This window comes from Ambystoma mexicanum, chromosome 2p (genome assembly GCF_040938575.1).
Source record: "Ambystoma mexicanum isolate Mex_15411 chromosome 2p, UKY_AmexF1_1, whole genome shotgun sequence".
NCBI lineage: Eukaryota > Metazoa > Chordata > Amphibia > Caudata > Ambystomatidae > Ambystoma > Ambystoma mexicanum.
This window is the reverse complement of record NC_090923.1, coordinates 40,163,316-40,182,195: the sequence shown is the minus strand read 5'-3', so window position 1 is coordinate 40,182,195 and position 18,880 is coordinate 40,163,316. Positions and strand designations below refer to the sequence as shown.

General features: G+C 49.3%; 1 protein-coding gene across 1 annotated transcript in view; it reads left to right on the top strand.

The window, feature by feature from the left end:
- The window catches only part of RYBP (RING1 and YY1 binding protein), a 587,132-nt gene that overhangs the window by 476,266 nt on the left and 91,986 nt on the right, over positions 1–18,880 (top strand). The window contains exon 4 of the mRNA XM_069643201.1: positions 14,515–14,613. Coding sequence (XP_069499302.1) covers positions 14,515–14,613 — 99 coding nt within the window. The remainder of the gene's footprint in view (positions 1–14,514; positions 14,614–18,880) is intronic.

The window sequence follows — 18,880 nt, the reverse complement described above, 5'->3', positions numbered from 1 at the left end:
CAAAGAGATCGATTCATCCTAGAAGCCAATTTATGGTCCATATAGTTTTCTACGGCCCCGCTATCGATATATGCCCTTGCAGCGTGCATACGTGATGGGAGTTTAGGATCAATGAGGACCATTGGTATGATTAGATGCGAGGTCTGAGTGTCCTTCTTCAAGCTCGGCAAGCGGACCTCTACGCTTGTTGGGCGAGGTCGTTTCCCGATTCAGGCTCTGTTTGATTTCTAGCAGCTACTCCGGCTACTTTCTTGGATGGTTTAATTGGGCAATCTCTTAGAAAATGTCCTGAAGCCCCTCGATAAAGGCACAATTGCATTTGTTGTCTTCTTTCTCTCTCCTTTTGCGTTAAGGGTCCCTTAACCCCCCCCAATCTGCATGGGTTCTGATGTCTCAGTTCCTTTGGAGGTAACATGAGGTTTGACCAGAACTCGATTCTCGAATTTAGCTCGATCAGCCTTTCGATTCTGAAGTCGGTGGTCTAACTGGACTACTAAGTTTATATATTCTGTGCAGTCCTGGGGTGGGTTAACCACTTGGGCCAAAACATCTTTGAGTTCACCCGGAAGCCCACGATGAAATAAAGTAATTCTTTTCTCCTCAGGCCAGCCGGTTTCTACCACTAACCTGTTGAAGGTTGCGATATAGGTTAACAGATCCTGAGTGCCTTGTCGTAGGGATAAAAGTTTGTTATCCAGGGCCTGACCCTGCGAATGCCTGGCAAATAACTTTTCCATACTCAATTGAAAACCTTGAAAATCCCGAAGAAGAGGGTCATCCTGGTTGACCAGCGGGATTGACCAATCTGCTGCGCTGCCACTAAGGTACAACAGTACAAAGGCTACTTTGGCTTGGTCGTTTGGGAAGGCTCCTGGTCTGCAAAGGAAGTGCAAGCGGCACTGGTTCATGAACACTGCAAACCTTTTCGGGTCCCCAGCAAAACATTCAGGTGGAGCTAAAGGAATGCTCCCTGGGAGAACCACTTGCACAGGATTGCTCGAAGAGACAGGAGTTGGAATCCCTCCGAGTCCAGGTAGTGGTGTTTGGCCGGCTTGGCTTTGCAGCAGTTGTCCAGCAAGATCATCAGTGCGTTCCTTTGACAAAATAAGTTCCCTCCTGAGGGCATTAGTCTCTTGACGTGCAGAGTGCACCTCTGCCCTAACAGTTGGGCTAGTTGGTCGGTCTCAGAGGTCTCCATAACGCCCGGGTGGGATTTTTTAGGTAAGCTTCGCGTTCTGTTACGCTCACCTGATTCCCACAGGAGCGTAGATCGAACCTGGACAGCTGCGGCCTCCAACAGCGTGAAGCGTAGGGCAAAGATGACTGTCTGGACGGACCCCCTCAGCCTTGTAAGCTTGACTCGTAGAAGTATTCTCCTGTAGATGGAGAAAGGTATTTAGCCCCGTGGATGTGAATGCAGACCCCCCTCCCTGCTCATGTTCTTCCCACTTGCCACCTCCGATATTCCCGGTTAGTGTCCTCACCTTATGTTTTTGATTGGTGAGCTCTCCATCCTGCGTGGCATGCAGGGGCGCGTAGATACCAGTTACTTCACTGGTTTTAGGTGTTGGGGTTCTGGACGGTTATTGAGTCCGGAGTTTGGCAAGTTTTTAAAGAGTTCAAAATTTCCAAAGTTCACTCTTGCACTCCCCTGTTGATTTGCGGCGGCAAATTCTGTCTGGAGGTTGCTGGCAGCGTTCAGGTAAGAGTCTGTTTTACCCAAACTATCCTGTAAAGGTGCGTGAGATTAGCTCACTGTCTTTTCCTTTTTTCCTAGATGCAGCGTATTGAAGGATGAAGCCTCCGGAGATAGCCAGGTAAGTCTTGTAATATAAGTGATTGTCTTTTAGTCTCTTTAGGCTCACCTTGCTTTTTTGTCTTTTCCCCAGGTGTTGAAAATCACCGAAAAAGTGACAGACAGCGCCGAGTCGGAGATGCTGTGGGATGGTGAAAATGGAGCGGCGCTGCAGCTGGCATGCGACGCGTGCCGGAAGAATGTCCCTTCAGGCTCGGAGTGATGCAGGATCCGAAATCAGGTGAGGAATCAGATTAAAGTCTGTAATCTAACCTCTTCTTCTATTTTCCTTTCTCTTCTAGGGGCTCAGTGTTCGAGGCGAGCGTGGCAGAAGGCTGGATGCAGGTTTGCAGACACGGTGAGCGTTACGCTGCTAAATGCAGAATAACGCGAAGCGTGTGCTGAAGATTGGGCGTGGTTTAAATAGCTTTGAAAGTAGTCCCAGGTAAGAAGTTCCAAGAACCACACCCGAATGAAAAGTAGTCCTTGTGGAAAAATAGTCCCTCCAGGTCTCGCGCTGCCCTGGATGCATGTGCAGCATTGTCTGCATGAGGTAAGTAATGACCATGAGCCTGGCGCCTAAGGCGCCAGGACTGAACCCAGATAGCCCCTAGCCGGGGCTTCTGAGGTTTAAACAGATGTCCGGATGCCTGCTTCCGGGGCGGATGGGCTTGGTCCAGCTGCCCGGGGGTAGGCATCATGACACCACCACACTTGGAAACGACCGGTATGTTCATTCCTTTTCAGGGCACCCCAGCCAGGGTACTCCTTCCTGGGGTCTTCCAGGTCTGGGAGGGGCTCAACTGGCTTTATTACCGGGGATATCCGTGGGGGACCCCGCAAGGGCCCTAACAGGCACACTAGAGTTTCCTCTGAGGAACTCCGCAAGGGGCCTGCCAAAAAAGGATCTTCTTCCGAGGTTCCCCTTTTATGGGCAAAACATGGGCACAATTCTTCTGTAGCTCTTGGTACCGGGGTGGGCCTGAGGTTTCCACATCTGGAACTAACTGCACACCGTTTCGACTCGAGGCCCCTCTTGAGGTGGCTAAACGTACCAGGGTTAATCCCGAGGTTCCCCTTCTTGGGGCTATATCTAACACCTGTAGGGTGCAACTCTCAGCCTTCCCACACTCAGACCCGTGGTGATACCAGTTCTGCTGAGGGGGCAAAGAAGGCGGTCACGCACCATAAGCCTTCAGTACCGGCTCCACTGAGGGCTAATTCTTCAGCAGTCCTTAAGGTGTCTGGTAAACACCCTGGATCTGCGGGTACTGGCTCTGCTGAGGTTCCTTGCTCCAAGGCTAAAATGACATACAAGTCCCCTGACTTATCCCTGTGGTGACTATAGACTCACTTACTCCTGTGATGCAGTTCGCCTCATGCGTTGACAAAATGGCGGCCCAACACCGGTGGACCACGGGGGCTATTTTGACCATTTCTTTTACACTAATGTTCACTACGGCTGGTGCTGAGGGGGCCTCCTTTTGTGGCAGAGCAGGCTTTTCCACGCTTTGTGGAGAGTAAGAACCCATTACACCCTCCATTGGATTAGCGTGCTAGGACACTGCTGCCGCATACAGTCTTGCTCCCTGCTGCGTCCGCACCTTTGATCTATGTGGATCCAATTGGTGAGGGTCCATCGTGGCAGCCATCCTACATGCGGGCATGGCGGTATGCCCCTTCCGAGCGGCCTCTGCCCACTCCAGCGCATAGACCTTCGTCCAAGGATGCATTTTTCTGGAAATTTCAGACCCTTATGCATTCTGATCCCATGAAGGCCTACTTTAAGGATTTGTTTAAGGACATTTATCCTAGGCCTCCTGAACCGCCTCTTGCAATTCCCACACAGGTGCTGGTGGTTCCACCTCTTCCTGTGGGACCGCCTCCCCCACTGCCTCTGCTTTCCCCGTTAGAAAAGACATTGGGTGCTCTGCCAAACACTTTAGGGCCTGAAGCGTCACGTGCAGCGGTTAGTCTTTTGCTCCCGCTTCACTGGATGAGGACCAGGCGGACCAGCACAGCGATGAACCACCCTGCTCTATTAGAGCCTTTCACAACCGTGTGCTGGATATGATGGTGCTGCTAGACACCCCAGTACCGAGGCCCCAGCTCCACGGGAGCGGGTGCTTTCTGGAGCCTTCACTCTGTCCACACAGGAGCGCACTGGCCTGTTCCTCTAGAAGGAAGTCTTGGCTGAGGCCTGTAAACTGTGGGAAAAACCTTATTCTGGGCAGCCTCTGAACAAGATGATTGACGCTCGCTATGAGCTTCATGCTTCTTAGGACATAACTTTGTCGCTTGCCCGCTCCCCTCATCAACAGTGGTGGCAGCAGCAATGCTCCAGTCCAAGCCGGCCTCTATATCCTCCACTGCAGCGTCCTAGATCCTTTCCAAGGATGACAAGCTTCTTGACGCCATTGGGGGAAAAAGGTATTTTCCAATTCAGCACTTCAGCTGCGCCAGGCTAACGCGAAGCTTATCCAAGCTTATCCTGGCGGCTGGCAATGTCAAACTGTGTGGAAAGAGCTAGCCGAGTTCCAGGAATGGAGTCCTGCTGATAGGCTCAGAGGCGGCTTGTCGGATGCCAGAATTCTGGAGCAGGATCTACTTAAGGCTGCGGCCCATCACGTAGACACTTCCACTCAAGCCCTTATGGTTGGGGTACCCCACTCCCGCCAAGCGTGGCTGCATGCTACGAAGTTCTCGAAGGAAGTTCAGGACAAGGTGCTTTATCTCCCCTTCGAGGGTAAAGAACTCTTCCACTCCTCCACGGATGAGGAATTTACAAAGACCAATGCAAGCACTCAAACTGCAAGTCATTGTCAGTCCTTGCGAAAACTCCAGCAAAGCCACCTTACACTCAGAGGTCGAGTTCCAAACAAGGTCCTTCTCTGGGTTCAGAGGTTTTCAGGATCGCTGTGCGCGCCAAACAGATGCTCCAGCTGGCGGGCCCCGCTGTAAACAGCAACGGCAAGGTGGCCAGTTTTTCTCTTGACCAACAGCCTCCTCGCCTGGAACGGGTGATTTTCCTGCCCGATAAGATATCTAAATTATATTTTTCATCGGTCACACGAGACTCCTGTGGGAGGATGATTTTGTCTCCTCTGGAAGCGTGGCAGACCATCGCCGAAGACCGGTGGGTTTTGACCATCGTTTGAGCGGGCTTCCGCTTGCCCGTTCCCCTTACCCAACTCTTCAATCCTCCCTTACAGCAGACTGGGTCGTCCTCCCACAGAACCGAGGCACAGCAGTGGAACCTGTTCCCCCTAGGGGAACAATGGGAGGGCTACTACTCCTGTCTGTGCGGTTCTCCGTGGGAACAGAACACTTCCAATATTGTGTGCTCTCCTTTGGTCTCTGCTCAGCACTGCGTGTCTTTACGAAGATGTCAGTCATCGCAGCATTCCTCAGACTGCAGGGGGTCCCTGTATATCCATACTTGGACGATTGGCTCCTGCGCAGTCCTTGCCCACAGACGGCTACGACCATCTTCCGCCACTCCATCAGCTCCTGTCCCATCTTGGGCTGTGAACTGGCAGAAATCGTCCATGACAGTCTCTCAAGACCTGATCTTTCTGGGTTTCTGTTGGGATACAGTCAGTACCAGAGTGTTCCCGATGGAGGACAGGATTGGAGACCCTGTTGACCACGTGCCAACGCTGCCTCCAGTCCTCTCACATGACTGCTTTGTGGTTCCAGAGACTCCTGGGCATCATGGCTTCTTGCGTGTTAGCACTACCTCTTGCGTGCCTGAAAATGAGACTCTCTCAGCTTGCTCTTCGGGGCAGCTAGTCCTAGGCTACGGAACCGGATTCCAAGATCATTCTGGTCCCGTCCTGAATCACAGCGGATCTTCAATGGTGGTCGACCGCCAGCAACCTTTCAGTGGAGACCTCCTTCCAGGAGCCCTCCCCACAAGCAATGGTTACCACAGACTCCTTCCTTCTGGGGTGGGGAGTGACACTGTGTCACATTGAGGTGTACGATTTGTGGATGCCTCAACACAGGCGGTTCCATATCAATTACCTGGAGCTCCTGGCAGTTTTCTTGGCGCTCAAGGCTTTTCAACCATCACCAGCAGTGTGGTCCGTATTCACAGACACAATTCTGTAGCAATGTTTTACATCAAAAAACCGGCGGGGTGTAGGGGGCACCCAATCTCATTGTGGACCTTGCTATACAAATTTGGAATTGGGCTACAATAATGTGGCTGCAGACGCCCTCAGCCGCCAATCGGCAGCGAGTTACAAGTGGGAGATGAACAACTATGTCCTCACTGAAAATTTTCAGCAATGGCCCAGGCACTCCAGATGTGGATCTCTTTGTGACATCATCAAACAGGAAACTTCCTCTTTATGGGTCCAGGTACGGGCTTGGAGTGTCTTCCTTGAGGGACGCCCTCAAGATCCTGTGGGACAACATGAAAGCGTATGCTTTCCCTCCATTACCACTGATTAATCGGTCACTCTGCAAACTCAGGAGCGCATCGAACTGCACTCTCCTCTTCATGGGTCTTCGGTGGCCAGCAAGGTTCTGGTTTTCGGAACTGCAGCGTCTGTCGGTTCTTCCCCGATCAGGTTGCTGCAGATTCCCGACGACCTTCATCAGAGCAATTGCCAGCTGCGGCACTCCTCACCACAATCGTTCAGCTTGGTGGCCTGGTGCCTGAGTTCCGATTTTTAGTACAGTTCAATCAGTCTGAGGAAGACATGCGCATAATCCTAGCGGCGAGGAAGCTTTCCACAAGGGCTCAATACAGGAGCAAATGGCTGTTTTTGCCATTGGTGTTTAGCCAAAGAGCTTGATCCCAGGCATGCTTCTATCGACCCTGTTCTATCCTTTGTATCGGACCTGGCAGCCTCTGGCATACATGTCCTGTCATGCAGGACTTATTTATCCGCCATTTCGGCCTTCCTGTCTACAGACGGCTGCTCCTTTTCATTGGCTAATCCAGTCATCAAGAGACACTTCGCTGGTTTCCATCTTTTTCCACCGGTTCGGGCCCCTCATCCCGAATGGGATCTGAATGTGGTACTCGCTGCGTTATGTCATAAGCCCTTTGAACCTATGACTACTATTGAACTTAAGTACCTATCCTGGAAGGTGGCTTTTTTGATTGCGGTAACAACTGCAAGACGGATAAGTGAGCTTCAGGCTCTTTCTGTGGAACATCAGTTCCTAACTTTCGATAAGGATAAGGTGGTGCTTCGCAGCCACCCTTCTTTCCTTCCTAAAGTGGTTTCGTAATTCCATTTAAACCAGTCTATATATTGAACGGTCTTCTTCCCGAACCCGGTCTCTGCTGAAAGGGTTCTGTACAACCTAGACGTCATAGCGGCTCTGAACTTTTACCTCGATAGGACTTGCGAACTCAGAAGCTCTTCTCAACTGTTTGTTACATTTGGTGATCCAAAAGGAAAACATGCTTCAAAGGCATCCATCTCCTGCTGGGTTGCTTCATGTGTTTCCGAGGCCTACCAGGTTCAAGGCCTTCAACCACCTAAAGGCATTCGTGCATGTCACGTCCGGGGCAAAGCGGCTGCTGTTGCTTTCCAAAAGTAAGTCCCTTTGGAGTCAATTGCCAAGGCAGCTACGTGGGCCTCCCCGTTGGCTTTTTGCAAGCATTACTGTCTAGACCTGATCTCCCGGGCTGATGCCCAATTTGACCAGGCAGTTCTCAAGAATGTATTCCTATAAGGGGATTTTCCATCCACCCGTAATACCTATGGTCAGTGCTTGGGAATCTCCCAAATGTATGAAGGAAAGGGGATGGGACGTAAGAGTATGACAAAGTAACTCACCGTAGTGACTAACTTACTCCTACTTCATCGTCCCCTTTCCTCCATACGCCCGCCGTCCTCTCTAATAAGTATCCTCTATTATTCGTTAAATGGTCTCGGACCTGGCAATAGAAAAGGACTGAAAGGCAATGCGCAGGGTGGAGCTCAGGAAGGTGGGGTTACAGTCACGTGCGCTGGAAGGACGGAATGTCTGACAAGTGTGGTGGAAAGGGTACTATGGACTAGGAGTAAGGTAGTCACTACGGTGAGTAACTTTGTCATTTCACTCCATGCTAACCACGGCGTGTCAAGAATTCGTCTGACACCAGCAGAACAAGACTGTTTTTTTGTTGAACCACTTGGGAAAGCGTTGTAAAGCCATGTTCGCAATACCCATTCTAGACCATTCGGGCAAGAGGGACTACAACCCCTAAAGCACCCTTTCACTGAACCAGCAGTCAAGGGTAGACTAGACAAGATATTCATGGCCCCGGACTCCACACCGAAATGCCTCATATCTCACCCCTCACCTGAATCAGTAGGCTCAGCAGCAGCGAGCTGGAAAGCACATTCACAGCAAAAATGTGCCACCCTCCAGGAAGCGAAGGGAGAAATTTGGATGCCTTTGGAAAAAAGGTGCTTACTATCCGAACAGTCAAAGCGGTCAACTCCCTGGCCATTGTAGCCTGCTATGTTCGTGAGATGTGGCACAGGTTGGCTCCCATTCTGGAACATCCGCCTGAGGATCAAAGGAAAGGGGCCATGATGGTGTGCGAAAGCGAGGAAGCTTCTAACCACATCATCAACATCGCAGTGAACCTCGCAGAAACAGGCTTCAAACAAATTGGTAATGGGTTTGTGCTTCATAGTCTGGGATGGTTGTGCTGTTCCGACTTTAGACAAGAGATACAACACAAGGTTATAGATATGCCACTTGAGGGCGACAACATCTTCGGAGACAAAATAGATGAGGCCCTTAAGGCCATGAAAGCGCACTCAGACACTGCACAATCTCTTACCGCACCACAGGGAAGGAAGTCTTTTTGTCCCTTTCGGGGTGCTGCTGGCCACGCTAGATCATTCTCTACTAGAGGCTCCAAAGGTTACTCAAGGTCCAGCTACTACTCCCAGGGCTACTAGCGGAACTACCAGTCGTTCCAGTGCTCCAGGGATTACCACCAACTGCAGCACAAAAGAGGCTCATCCACCTCTCATAGAGGTAGGCAAAACAAATCACAAAAATGACAACCCCAGGAGCGCACCAGTAGGGGGAAGCGTTACGCCTTACAGCAACAAGTGGCTGAAAATTATAAGGAACAGATTGGTACTAGATGTCATCCAGCACAGAGTTCAAGCACAAACAGACCCCACCCAAAGCACTGGCCCACCTGCACCTACGGGTCCTACAACAAGAAGTGCAACAAATGCTCACCAGAAAGGGTACCACCCCATATAAAAGGAAAAGGGGTGCACTCCAGGTATTTTGGAGTAAAGAAGCCAGACTACGCCCCATACTAGACTAAACAAAAACCTCAAACAAAAATGGTTGTGCTAAAGGCGGTGCAACCGCACGAATACCTGCGGGCCTTAGATTTAAAGGACGCAGGTTCACAGTCGGCGAAAAACACTACAAATTCTGGGCCCTGTCCTTCGGCTTGAAGTCCGCCCCATGGCCCTTCACCAAATGCTTAGCCCCTGTAGCAGCTCACCTGCAAAGACAAGGCCACCACATCTACCCCTATTTAGACGATTGGTTGGTCAGGGCCTCAACCTTCGGGTTGGCGGCATACTCGCTGGCAGAAACAGACACTCCTCCAGCAGCTAGGATTAGTGATAAACTAAAATAAATCCTGCACCACGCCAGCCAAGGCCTTAGTGTTCCTAAAACCACAATTCACCACAGCGCACAAAATAGTCAGCCTGTCTGCCGACAGGATCCGCACCTTAAAGAGGCTGGCCTGCTCTTTCACCTCAAACAGCTGTCAGTGCCCAAATGCATGTCACTGCTGGGGACCATATCCTCCTGTATCCCCCTAAACCCTCACCGCCGGCTGCACATGTAAACCGTTCCTGGCGTCCAGGTGGTCACAAACCCAGAACTCATGGGAAAACGGTTACAATCACTCTGGCACACTCACGCACGGTCGAGTCATGGACCCTAGACAGCAATTTAACAGCAGGGGACCCACTTCTCGAACCATTTCATCAGTACACTCTGGTAACGGGCACCTCCTTGGCAGGATGCGGAGCTCACCTTGGGAAATATCAAGTGTAAGGCCTTTAGACGCCAGCCGAGGCGCCCTTGTACATCGACGTCCTAGAGCTACGGTAGGTCCGTTGGGCCCGAATGTCCTTTCTCCCAGCAATTCCGCACTCAGTGGTGCAGGTTCTTACCGACACCACCACACTGTATTAGCTTCACAAGTAAGGAGGAACCAGTTCACACGGCCTGTCACAAAAAGCTCAGACAATCTGACAATGGGCCATCCATAACAACATCTCACTGCATGCTCTACACCAACCAGGAGTACACAATCAGCTAGCGGACAGCCTCAGCAGGGCGGCGGCCCAATCCCACAAATGGGAGCTTCACAACAGCCAAACCGGCAGGATCTTTCCAAAATGGGGACATCCGTCTCTGGACCTGTTTGCTACAGTGACGAACAAGAAATGCCAGAAGTTTGCAAGCAGGCTTCCGCATCAGGGCTCTCAAGGGGATGGGTTCTCCTTCCCATGGACCAACGTCTTTGCGTTCGCGTTCACACCCATACCCCTAATCAGGAGAACGGTCCAAATGATCAAGAGACACATCAGCAAAATTATTCTGGTGGCCTCCAGCTGACAGAGACGAATCTGGCTCTCAGACTTCCTTCAGCTGTTGGCATACAACCCGATCCCACTGGGAGCCCAGGACGACCTGCTGTTGCAGAGTGGCGGCTCAATCATACATCACAATCCATGCTCTCTCCAGCTAACAGCATGGATCCTGATTTCACAGGGTTTGGCCACTTGAACATACCTCCAGAATGCCAGTGCATACTTGCAGCGGCTAAAGCCCAACAACAAAGTCCTACAGCCAAAAATGGAAAAGGTTTAGTGCCTGGTGCTCGCAACAACCCAACCTGAATCCGTTGACAATACAGCCACAACAGGTCCTCCCGTACCTGCTGGCACTAGCTAAAGGAGGTCTTGCACTCTCACAATAAAGGTTCACCTCGCAGCCATTTCCAGATTTTCTAGACGCAGAGGAAAGTCACCCCTGTTAAGTGACAGACTGCTCAAACATTTTATAAAAGTGCTGGTCCACGACCCCATACAATCCCCCCGGAGATAAAGAATACCACTGGTGTGTAGTTTAAACCGGGTTCTCGCGGTTCTTAAGAGGCCACCCTTCGAGCCACTGGCTACAACACACACAAAATCTTTAACTTGAAAGTTGGTCTTCCTAATAGAATAACTTCCTCCAGAAGGGTCTTGGAGTTTAGTCGCTGGTGGTAGACCCACCAAACCTAAGATTCGCCATGCTAATCCTCTCCACCAATCCTCGCTTTATACCTAAAGTACCAACTGAGTATCACAAGAACGCAACAATGACGTTGCCCACCTTTTTCCAAAATGCTACTACTCAAGCTGAAACAGCATTACATTCTTTAGACATCAAGAGGGCCTAAAAGTATTACCTCGACCGCATGAAAGCATTCAGGGCTACAAGACAAATTTTCATTGCATTTGGGCCCTCAAAGGCAAAGCAATCACACAGCAAGGTATTGCGAGATTGCTCTCCTCTACCACATCTTTCTGCCATGCTAAAGCCAACAGGCCGCTTCAGGCAACGCCCATGGCACACTCCACAAGAGCCACAGGGGCTTCAGCAGCGCTATGGGAGAGCGGGCCCATAAAGGAAATCTGCGAGGTGGCTACGTGGGCGGTGCCTTGCACCTTTGCAAGGCACTACTGCCTACAACAGCAGCACGCGGAAGAAGCGCAGATGGGAAGAGCAGTCCTGCAGTGGCTGTTCCAATAAAGTAAGCCATGCAGCTTCTGGGGCCATCCGTTGCGTATGTGCACATAAGGTAAACGCAAAATGTTATTCAGTTTTTTGCCAGACTATCTTCGGTTAGATTTTACTGCTATACAATCTATTCACAGCATGTGATTCTATGAAAGATCCAATGCTGGAGAAGGGAGTAGTTTCTTACCAGTAACTCCATTTCTCCAGCGTTGGTATCTTTCATAGATTCACATGTGCTCTCCAGCCTTCCCTGCCAGGCAAATAAATGCTCTGTTTTATTTTTCCTACCAGCTGGTTTGGTTAAAATCTATAAGGGAAGCAGCTGGGGCAGAGCTATACACTTGGCATCCCATTGGTAGGGACCACAGGCACCCAAAACTATGTTGGTATGACACTCAAGGTGTCAATTTTTCCTTTAGGAAATATATCATACCATAGGTAACCGGGGATTCCCAGCCTGATGGGGAACATTCACAGCATGTGAACCTATGAAGGATTCCAACCTGGAGAAATGGAGTTACTGGTAAGAAACGACTCCCTTCTTGAGGAGCTGCATTGGCTATCCTTTCACGCATTCATATGTTCAAGTTTACCTGGATCACCTACAAGGCAGTCGCAATCAGAACTTGACAGAGAAAGTTACCAATATTACAGGAGTCTGTGATCTACAAGAAGCTACATCACCAGGCTGGAAACCAAGAACTGAAAGAGAGGAAAACACAGAAAATGGGCCTTTTCCTACAACAAACCCTGTCTCGGGAACAGGTGACTAATGCAGAAGACTGCCCCCTTCCATCCTATACTTCTGGAAGCTCCTGAAAACCGTACTCATATGGAAGAACATCTTGCCAATCAGTGATCACTCCACCCAACGCTTTCAAGATCAGCAGGCCTCAAAGGCAGCCATAGCTAGATGGATTGTCTCCTACGTTTCGGAAAGTTACCCTTTTCAGAACATGCACATTCTGTCTGGGCCAAGGCGGCTTTGGTCGCCTTCCAGAGGCATGTACCCAGGGAAGTTATTGCCTGGGCTGCTGCATGGGTCTTTTCTTTCTTCCGGCATTACTGCCGGGCGGGCAGTCTGCACAATGTCTTTGGCTAGACAAGCTTAGGTCCTCCACCCCTCTTGGTTACATTTCTTAATGGGCTCCCATGACAGGAAGGTGGACGGGACACAGGAGCAAGTAAGTTACTCGATGCAGGGACTTCTTTACTCCTAGACCATAATCTTCCATTGCACCATCTCCACTAAATTTCATGATCAGTCTGGTACGGCCTCGGCAGATGGTAAAGGACTGGTAAGGCCCCTGGAGCATTAGCCAATCAAATTGAGGGACTAGCAATGTAAAACAATCGCTTCAGTGCATAGCATCAGGCGCTTGGGGGCATGATTGAGTCCATTAGGTTCCCCTTGTGTCCCTTTCGTGATCTGTTGCCAATTGAATGTCTGCTCACCTAGCATTTGAAGCTTCATGTGGCATTTAAGATGTGGATATGTATGGCTGTGATGTCCCTGAACGCCTCCATTCTAAGAAGTCACACTACCAGCTACTACACCTCAGAGGTATCCTTCCTTTTCTCTCCTTCTCCCAGAAGCTCACTGTCTCTAGAGCCCTGGTTCTCTCAAAGCTGGACTACTGTAACAGCCTCTATCTAAATCTGCCTGCCTCTACTCTCCGCCCTTTGCAACTCATCCAGAACAGGACTGTGAGACTTGTCCTTGGCCTCAAGCCCAGGGACCGTATCTCTCCAGGACTAAAATCACTACACTGGCTCCCAGTGACTGCGAGGATCAAGTTCAAAACCCTCTGCATTGTCCACAAGGCCTTCTGGGGCCTTAGACCAAAATACCTTCAACTCTGTCTTCCTAAATATCTTCCTTCTCGAGCTCTTCGCTCATCCGCCTCCAACTCCCTCAGGGTCAGCCGCTTCTCCAAACAACGAGTTGGTGGCAGATCTCTCTCCGCTGCAGGGGCCTCCCTCTGGAACAGCCTTCCTGCCTCCCTGAAACTTGAGGAGAACCATCTCCGGTTCCGGAAGCACCTCAAAACCTTCCTCTTCGCCTCCGCTTTCTCTCCCCCTCTCCCCTGCTAAAGTTACTGAAACTGCACTGAATCTGAAACTGGGCAACTCGCTGTTCTCGGTCCTTGGCCCAGCCATTCTCCCCTGCACTGCCTCCCTGGCACCCCCTGCACTACGGGACTGTGTCTGTATCCCACAGCACCCCCTTCCCAGCACTTATCTGCACTTACTCGCACTGCCACTAGTTGGCCCTTATTTTCTGTATGCTATTGACCCTGCGATCTGAATGACACCTGGCCTAGTAGGATCGCTGTCTGTCTCCCTTTGTTTCCCCCCCTTGCCTCATCGCGCCTTGAAACACTTGTGTATAGGCGCGTTACAAATGCCATATATCATATCATATGAAGGTCTTTATTATTTGCATAGTTGTCTTTCTAATCCCTGCGTTACATCGTAAACCCACATCATGCTGTCAAATACCCAGTGGCATTTTGTATTTCACATAACTTTCACACCACCCTGTAGAAGGAGGAACTGGGGAATATCCTTTCAGCTTACTAATGCTTTGCTGTTTGCACCCCGCTTTGTCTACACAGATGGCCAAGCTTTATGCCATCAATTTGTCAGTTTTCACACTTGTCAGTAGTGGGGAAACGTTTGTTATAAACTGGACGAAATGTTGTGTAGTAAATACAGGAGCTGTGCTTATGTCTTTGTTTTATCCATCGAAGATTCCTATAATTCCGCAGTGTGTTAAATTAATATTTCCTACAACACCTTGGAAAATGGTTGAGGCATGCTCTTCATGAAAATAAGTGACCGCCCGTGTGCGACCGAATGTGATAAACCTAGCATTTTTTATCACATGAAAAATATATAAATATTTTTTTTCTTTTTTTGGGTAGGTCAAAGGCAGACATTACTAAGCAACCGCCCAGCGAGGCAAATGGCAGACTGTCCGGAAATGTTATAACGAAGACCAAGAGCTTAAATCACACTTCAAGGTAACCTTTTTTCGGTGGCTTGGAACAGAGGCAAACAGCGCTAAATTAAACCTTGTGTTTGAAATGGCTAAGCAAAAGATCACAAAGCTGCGCAGCAATTACCATTTTACTTAATACTGAATTCAGAAATAATGATTTTAAGTTCTTTTCCACAGAATTTTTTTGGATGTTGGGGATTTTGTTCCCATAGATTGCAAAGATGCATGTTTTCTTTCCTAGGATTGGCCTTGGTCCATGAAGCCTCTTCAACCTGGGTTCAGCTGGAGCATGGTGCATACCATGTTCAGTACACACCACATTGAGCTGACCGAAATGATTCTGCCTCTGAGGCTTCAATGTGGCATTTTATTAGAGTGCAAAGCACTGTTCTCACTGGGATCAGACCTAGCATCGATTGCGACTTTAACCGGTCCCGTTTGCCCACAAATTCATAGCGGTTTGCAGTTTTTGCCTTCAGATCCAGTGCCTTAGAACTCAGTCACTGACTCATTTAAGCTCGTTCGGTTAGGGTGACGAGGTGACTGTAGCTGGAATAAGAAGTTCCTGGCCTGGGAGTTTCTGTATCAAGGTAAGGCATGCGTGGTTGTGGGCCCTTAACTTTAACTTCAGTTAAACTAGAATGACTTAAGTAATGGATAGCAAGGATGCGGTTTGTAAAAGCATAGTCCTGGACTGGAAAGTGATATTCTGTTGTCATTGAATTCTCTTGATACACTAAATGTAGGAAGCCCAACATGGCTTGCTCGTAAAGTCGTGTGCTTCTATTAGCACAGAAGGAGTACTGCAACCTTGTCTCCCATGATGGTGTGATGCTTCCCATGTTCTTAGTTGGAGTTTCATGAAATCTACTGATGCATTGTGCTGGCCAAATTACCTATATCTTTTTGATGCGTGTAACGTAGCTCAGCAAGTTAAGCACTCGCCTGATATCTGCATTGAGTCAACAGAGCACAGATTTGAATACCATCATAGTTAACTGAGCACTTCTTCCTTTCGAGGTTGATAAATGGTTTATCAAATTGGGTAGTATCATCTTTCAAGCTTTTAAACTGCTTTGCATGGCCTTTGGTGCACAGCTTCATATTACTGAGAACTTGCTTTCGAGTTCGAGGCTACTGAATGAGCTTTGTTTTCTCTGTAAATTAAAGTGAGATGGGTATGATTTATTTAGTAGCACTGTTTCAACCTGTGAGGGACAGCTGTTCTATTAGGGCCATGCCAGGCATAAATTCCCCATTTTGTTTTTTATTAAGCTGTATGGTTTATATACACCTTTTGTCCAGAGTATCACTCAACATCAAAATGATATCCAATCAATGTGTCAATAATAAAGATAAAACCAAAAAGGTTAAAATAAGGATACAATAGATCTGGTCAAGGCTCCACATAACCATTTCCATTATTAGTTCCTTATAACTTGGCTGTGTCCCCAGCAATCAGTATTTTGATCAGAGAACACCTCTTTAAGGAAGTATGTCAACCCGAAGATTAATTTGAAATGGTCTTCCAAGCATAAAGACCTCCACCATTCTTCAATCGTGTAGGACTCCATTTCCTGTACCATTGTAGCCAAGTGATTGGTTCTTTGTCATGTAAGTCCTGTGCACATTAACTCTATTTGTTTCACTGTGTGTTCCTCTTCTTTCGCGTTACAAAACCTGCAGGTAAGTGCTGTCAAAGGATTGACATATATTTTCAAAGCTTCTTTCGTGGGCAAGATATTCAGTCGGAATCTCAGTAATTAATTTCGATGCAATAGGCCTGGAAATCTCGTTAGAAATTTCAGAGGATTGTTGTATGATCTTGGTTCAAGGATGACATTCCAATACAGCCTGTGTTTAGATCTAGCTTGTTCTGTCTGGATCCAGTCAAACTGCCATAGTTGTTGCTTCGCTTGGATCAGAGTAATCCTCACATTTTCCTTCGTAATACCCAATTCGTCCATAATTTCCTTGCATCCTTTTTTCCACAGTCCAGCAGAAAATCCCTGTTCATCTGAAGTTGCGAAGTTGTTTAAATTCCTGTGCCTTATATATACGCATGCAGCCTAAGCTTTCAATCGTTCCTGGTGCAGGGACTTTTTCAGCCCGAAGTGAAGTGGCAGTATTCTGCCCTTTTGGCCCTATTACTCCCCACTCACATTGTATTCTGTACAATGATTGGTTCCATCATCCAAGCAGATCCCTTTGTCTGTATTACAGCAAAAACTTATATTTCTACGTCCCGTCCCCTTTCCTACATTTTCATTTTTGTCCTTTTATTTTTACGTGGGGCCACTGCACTTGGCTGGCTGTAAGCCCGCCCTCCTGAGCTCTGCCCCACGCCTCACTCTTCAGCACAGTTCTTCTGTGGCTCTGGATACTGGGGTTTTCCCTGAGGTCTCCATTTCTGGAGCTTTCCACACTGAGTCACGGCTCGAGGCCCCTCTTGAGGAAGCTATACATCCCGGGTTAAAACCTGAGGTTCCTTTTCTTGAGGCTAAAGTCAGCACCAACAGAATCGAGGGATCCTCTTTGAGGGTCTTGTTGGTGAGGTACGTCCCTCAACCGCCCCACTCTCAGATTCGTGGTGGTACTGGTTCTGTTGAGGGAGCAAAGAAGGTGGTCACAGACCTTCTGGTACGGCGCTGCCAAGGTTCCTCCACTGGAAGCTAATTCTGGGGCAGTTCCTAAGATGTCCAGTAAACATTCAAGAGCTGCCAGCACTGGTTTGGGCGAGGATCAAGGCTAAACTGTTACTCAAGTCCCCGGACTCCCGTGAGGGGACAATTGCCTCATTTTTTCCTGTGACGTAGTTCTCCTCAGGTGTCTACAAAATGGTGGCCCAACCTCCATTGTCCACGGCGGCCATTTTGGATAACTCTTACACCAACGTCTGGTGCTGGGAGCATTTCTTTTGGGGCTGAGCAGCCTTTTCCACACTGGATAACAAAAACCTGTTCCGCCATTCATTCGATTGGCGTGCTCGGGCACCGCTGCTTCATAGTCTCGCTACCTCCTAGTTCCGCGCCACTGATCTATGTGGATCCGGCCGGTGGTGGGTTTCCTGGCAACCATCCTCATTGCATTCATGGGGTTATGCCCCTCACGTGTGGCCTCTGCCTGTTCCAGCGCCTAGACCTTCGTCTGAGGATGCGTTTTTTGGGAAGTTTCAGACGCTCATGCACTCTGACGCCATGAGGGTGTATTTCAAAGGTCTTTTCAGGGAAATGTACCCTGAACCTCCTGTCCCACCTTCTGAGCTGGCTGTTCCTATGCAGGTCACAGTGGTGCCAATTCCTCCACCTCTTCCTGTTGAACCTCCTCCATTACTCCCTCCCCTGCCCCTGCATTCTCCCATAGAGAAGACGCCGGCGGCGCGGGATCCAACTTTAAAATCTGAGGCGATACGCACAGTCGACCAGTCTTCTGTTCCCGCTTCGCTGAATGAGCCTCGGGTGGATTAGGACAGCGATGAGCAGCCCCGCTCTGTTGGAGCATTCCATGACCGGGTCCTGGATATGATGGCCCTGCTTGATATTTCAGTACCTGGGGCCCCCACTCCACAGTAAGGGGTGCTTTCTGGAGCCTTTACTCTGTCAACTCAGGAGCGCCCCAGCCTGTTCCTCCAGAAGGACGTCTTGGCTGAGGCCCGTAAGGTTTGGGTTAAACATCATACTGGGCTACATCTCAACAAGAGGATTGATGCTCGATACAAGCTTCACGCCTCGGAAGAGATGGCCTTATCGCCTTGTCTGCTCCCTTTAACAGTGGTGGCAGCAGCCACCCTCCAGTCCAAGCCGGCCTCTGCATCTTCCACGGCAGCGGCCCAAATCCTCTCCAGATGCATTTGGCAAGAAAGTCTTTTTCAATTCGGTGCTCAAGCTTACACCAAGCATATCCTGGCAGCAGCCAATCTGAGGCTGTGGAAGGAGCTATCCGATTTCCAGGAATGTATTTCTGCTGATAAGTTAGACGACTTTAAAGCCGGTTTGTCGGACCACAAAGTGCAGATTTACTGGAAGCTTCGGCACACCCTGTAGATAGCTCTGCTCTTGACATCTCCCGCGAGGCATGCCTCTATGCGATGACGTTCTCAAAGGAAGTGCAGGACAAAGTACTGGACCTTCCTTTTGATGACAAGGAATTGTTCCATTCTTCTACAGATGAGGAACTCGCAAAGACTAAAGCGAGTACCCAAACCGCCAAATCTTTATCGGTCCTGGTGAAAGCTCCAGCTAAGGCCCCTTATACACAGAGGTCAGGGTCCCAAACTCTGTCCTTCTCTG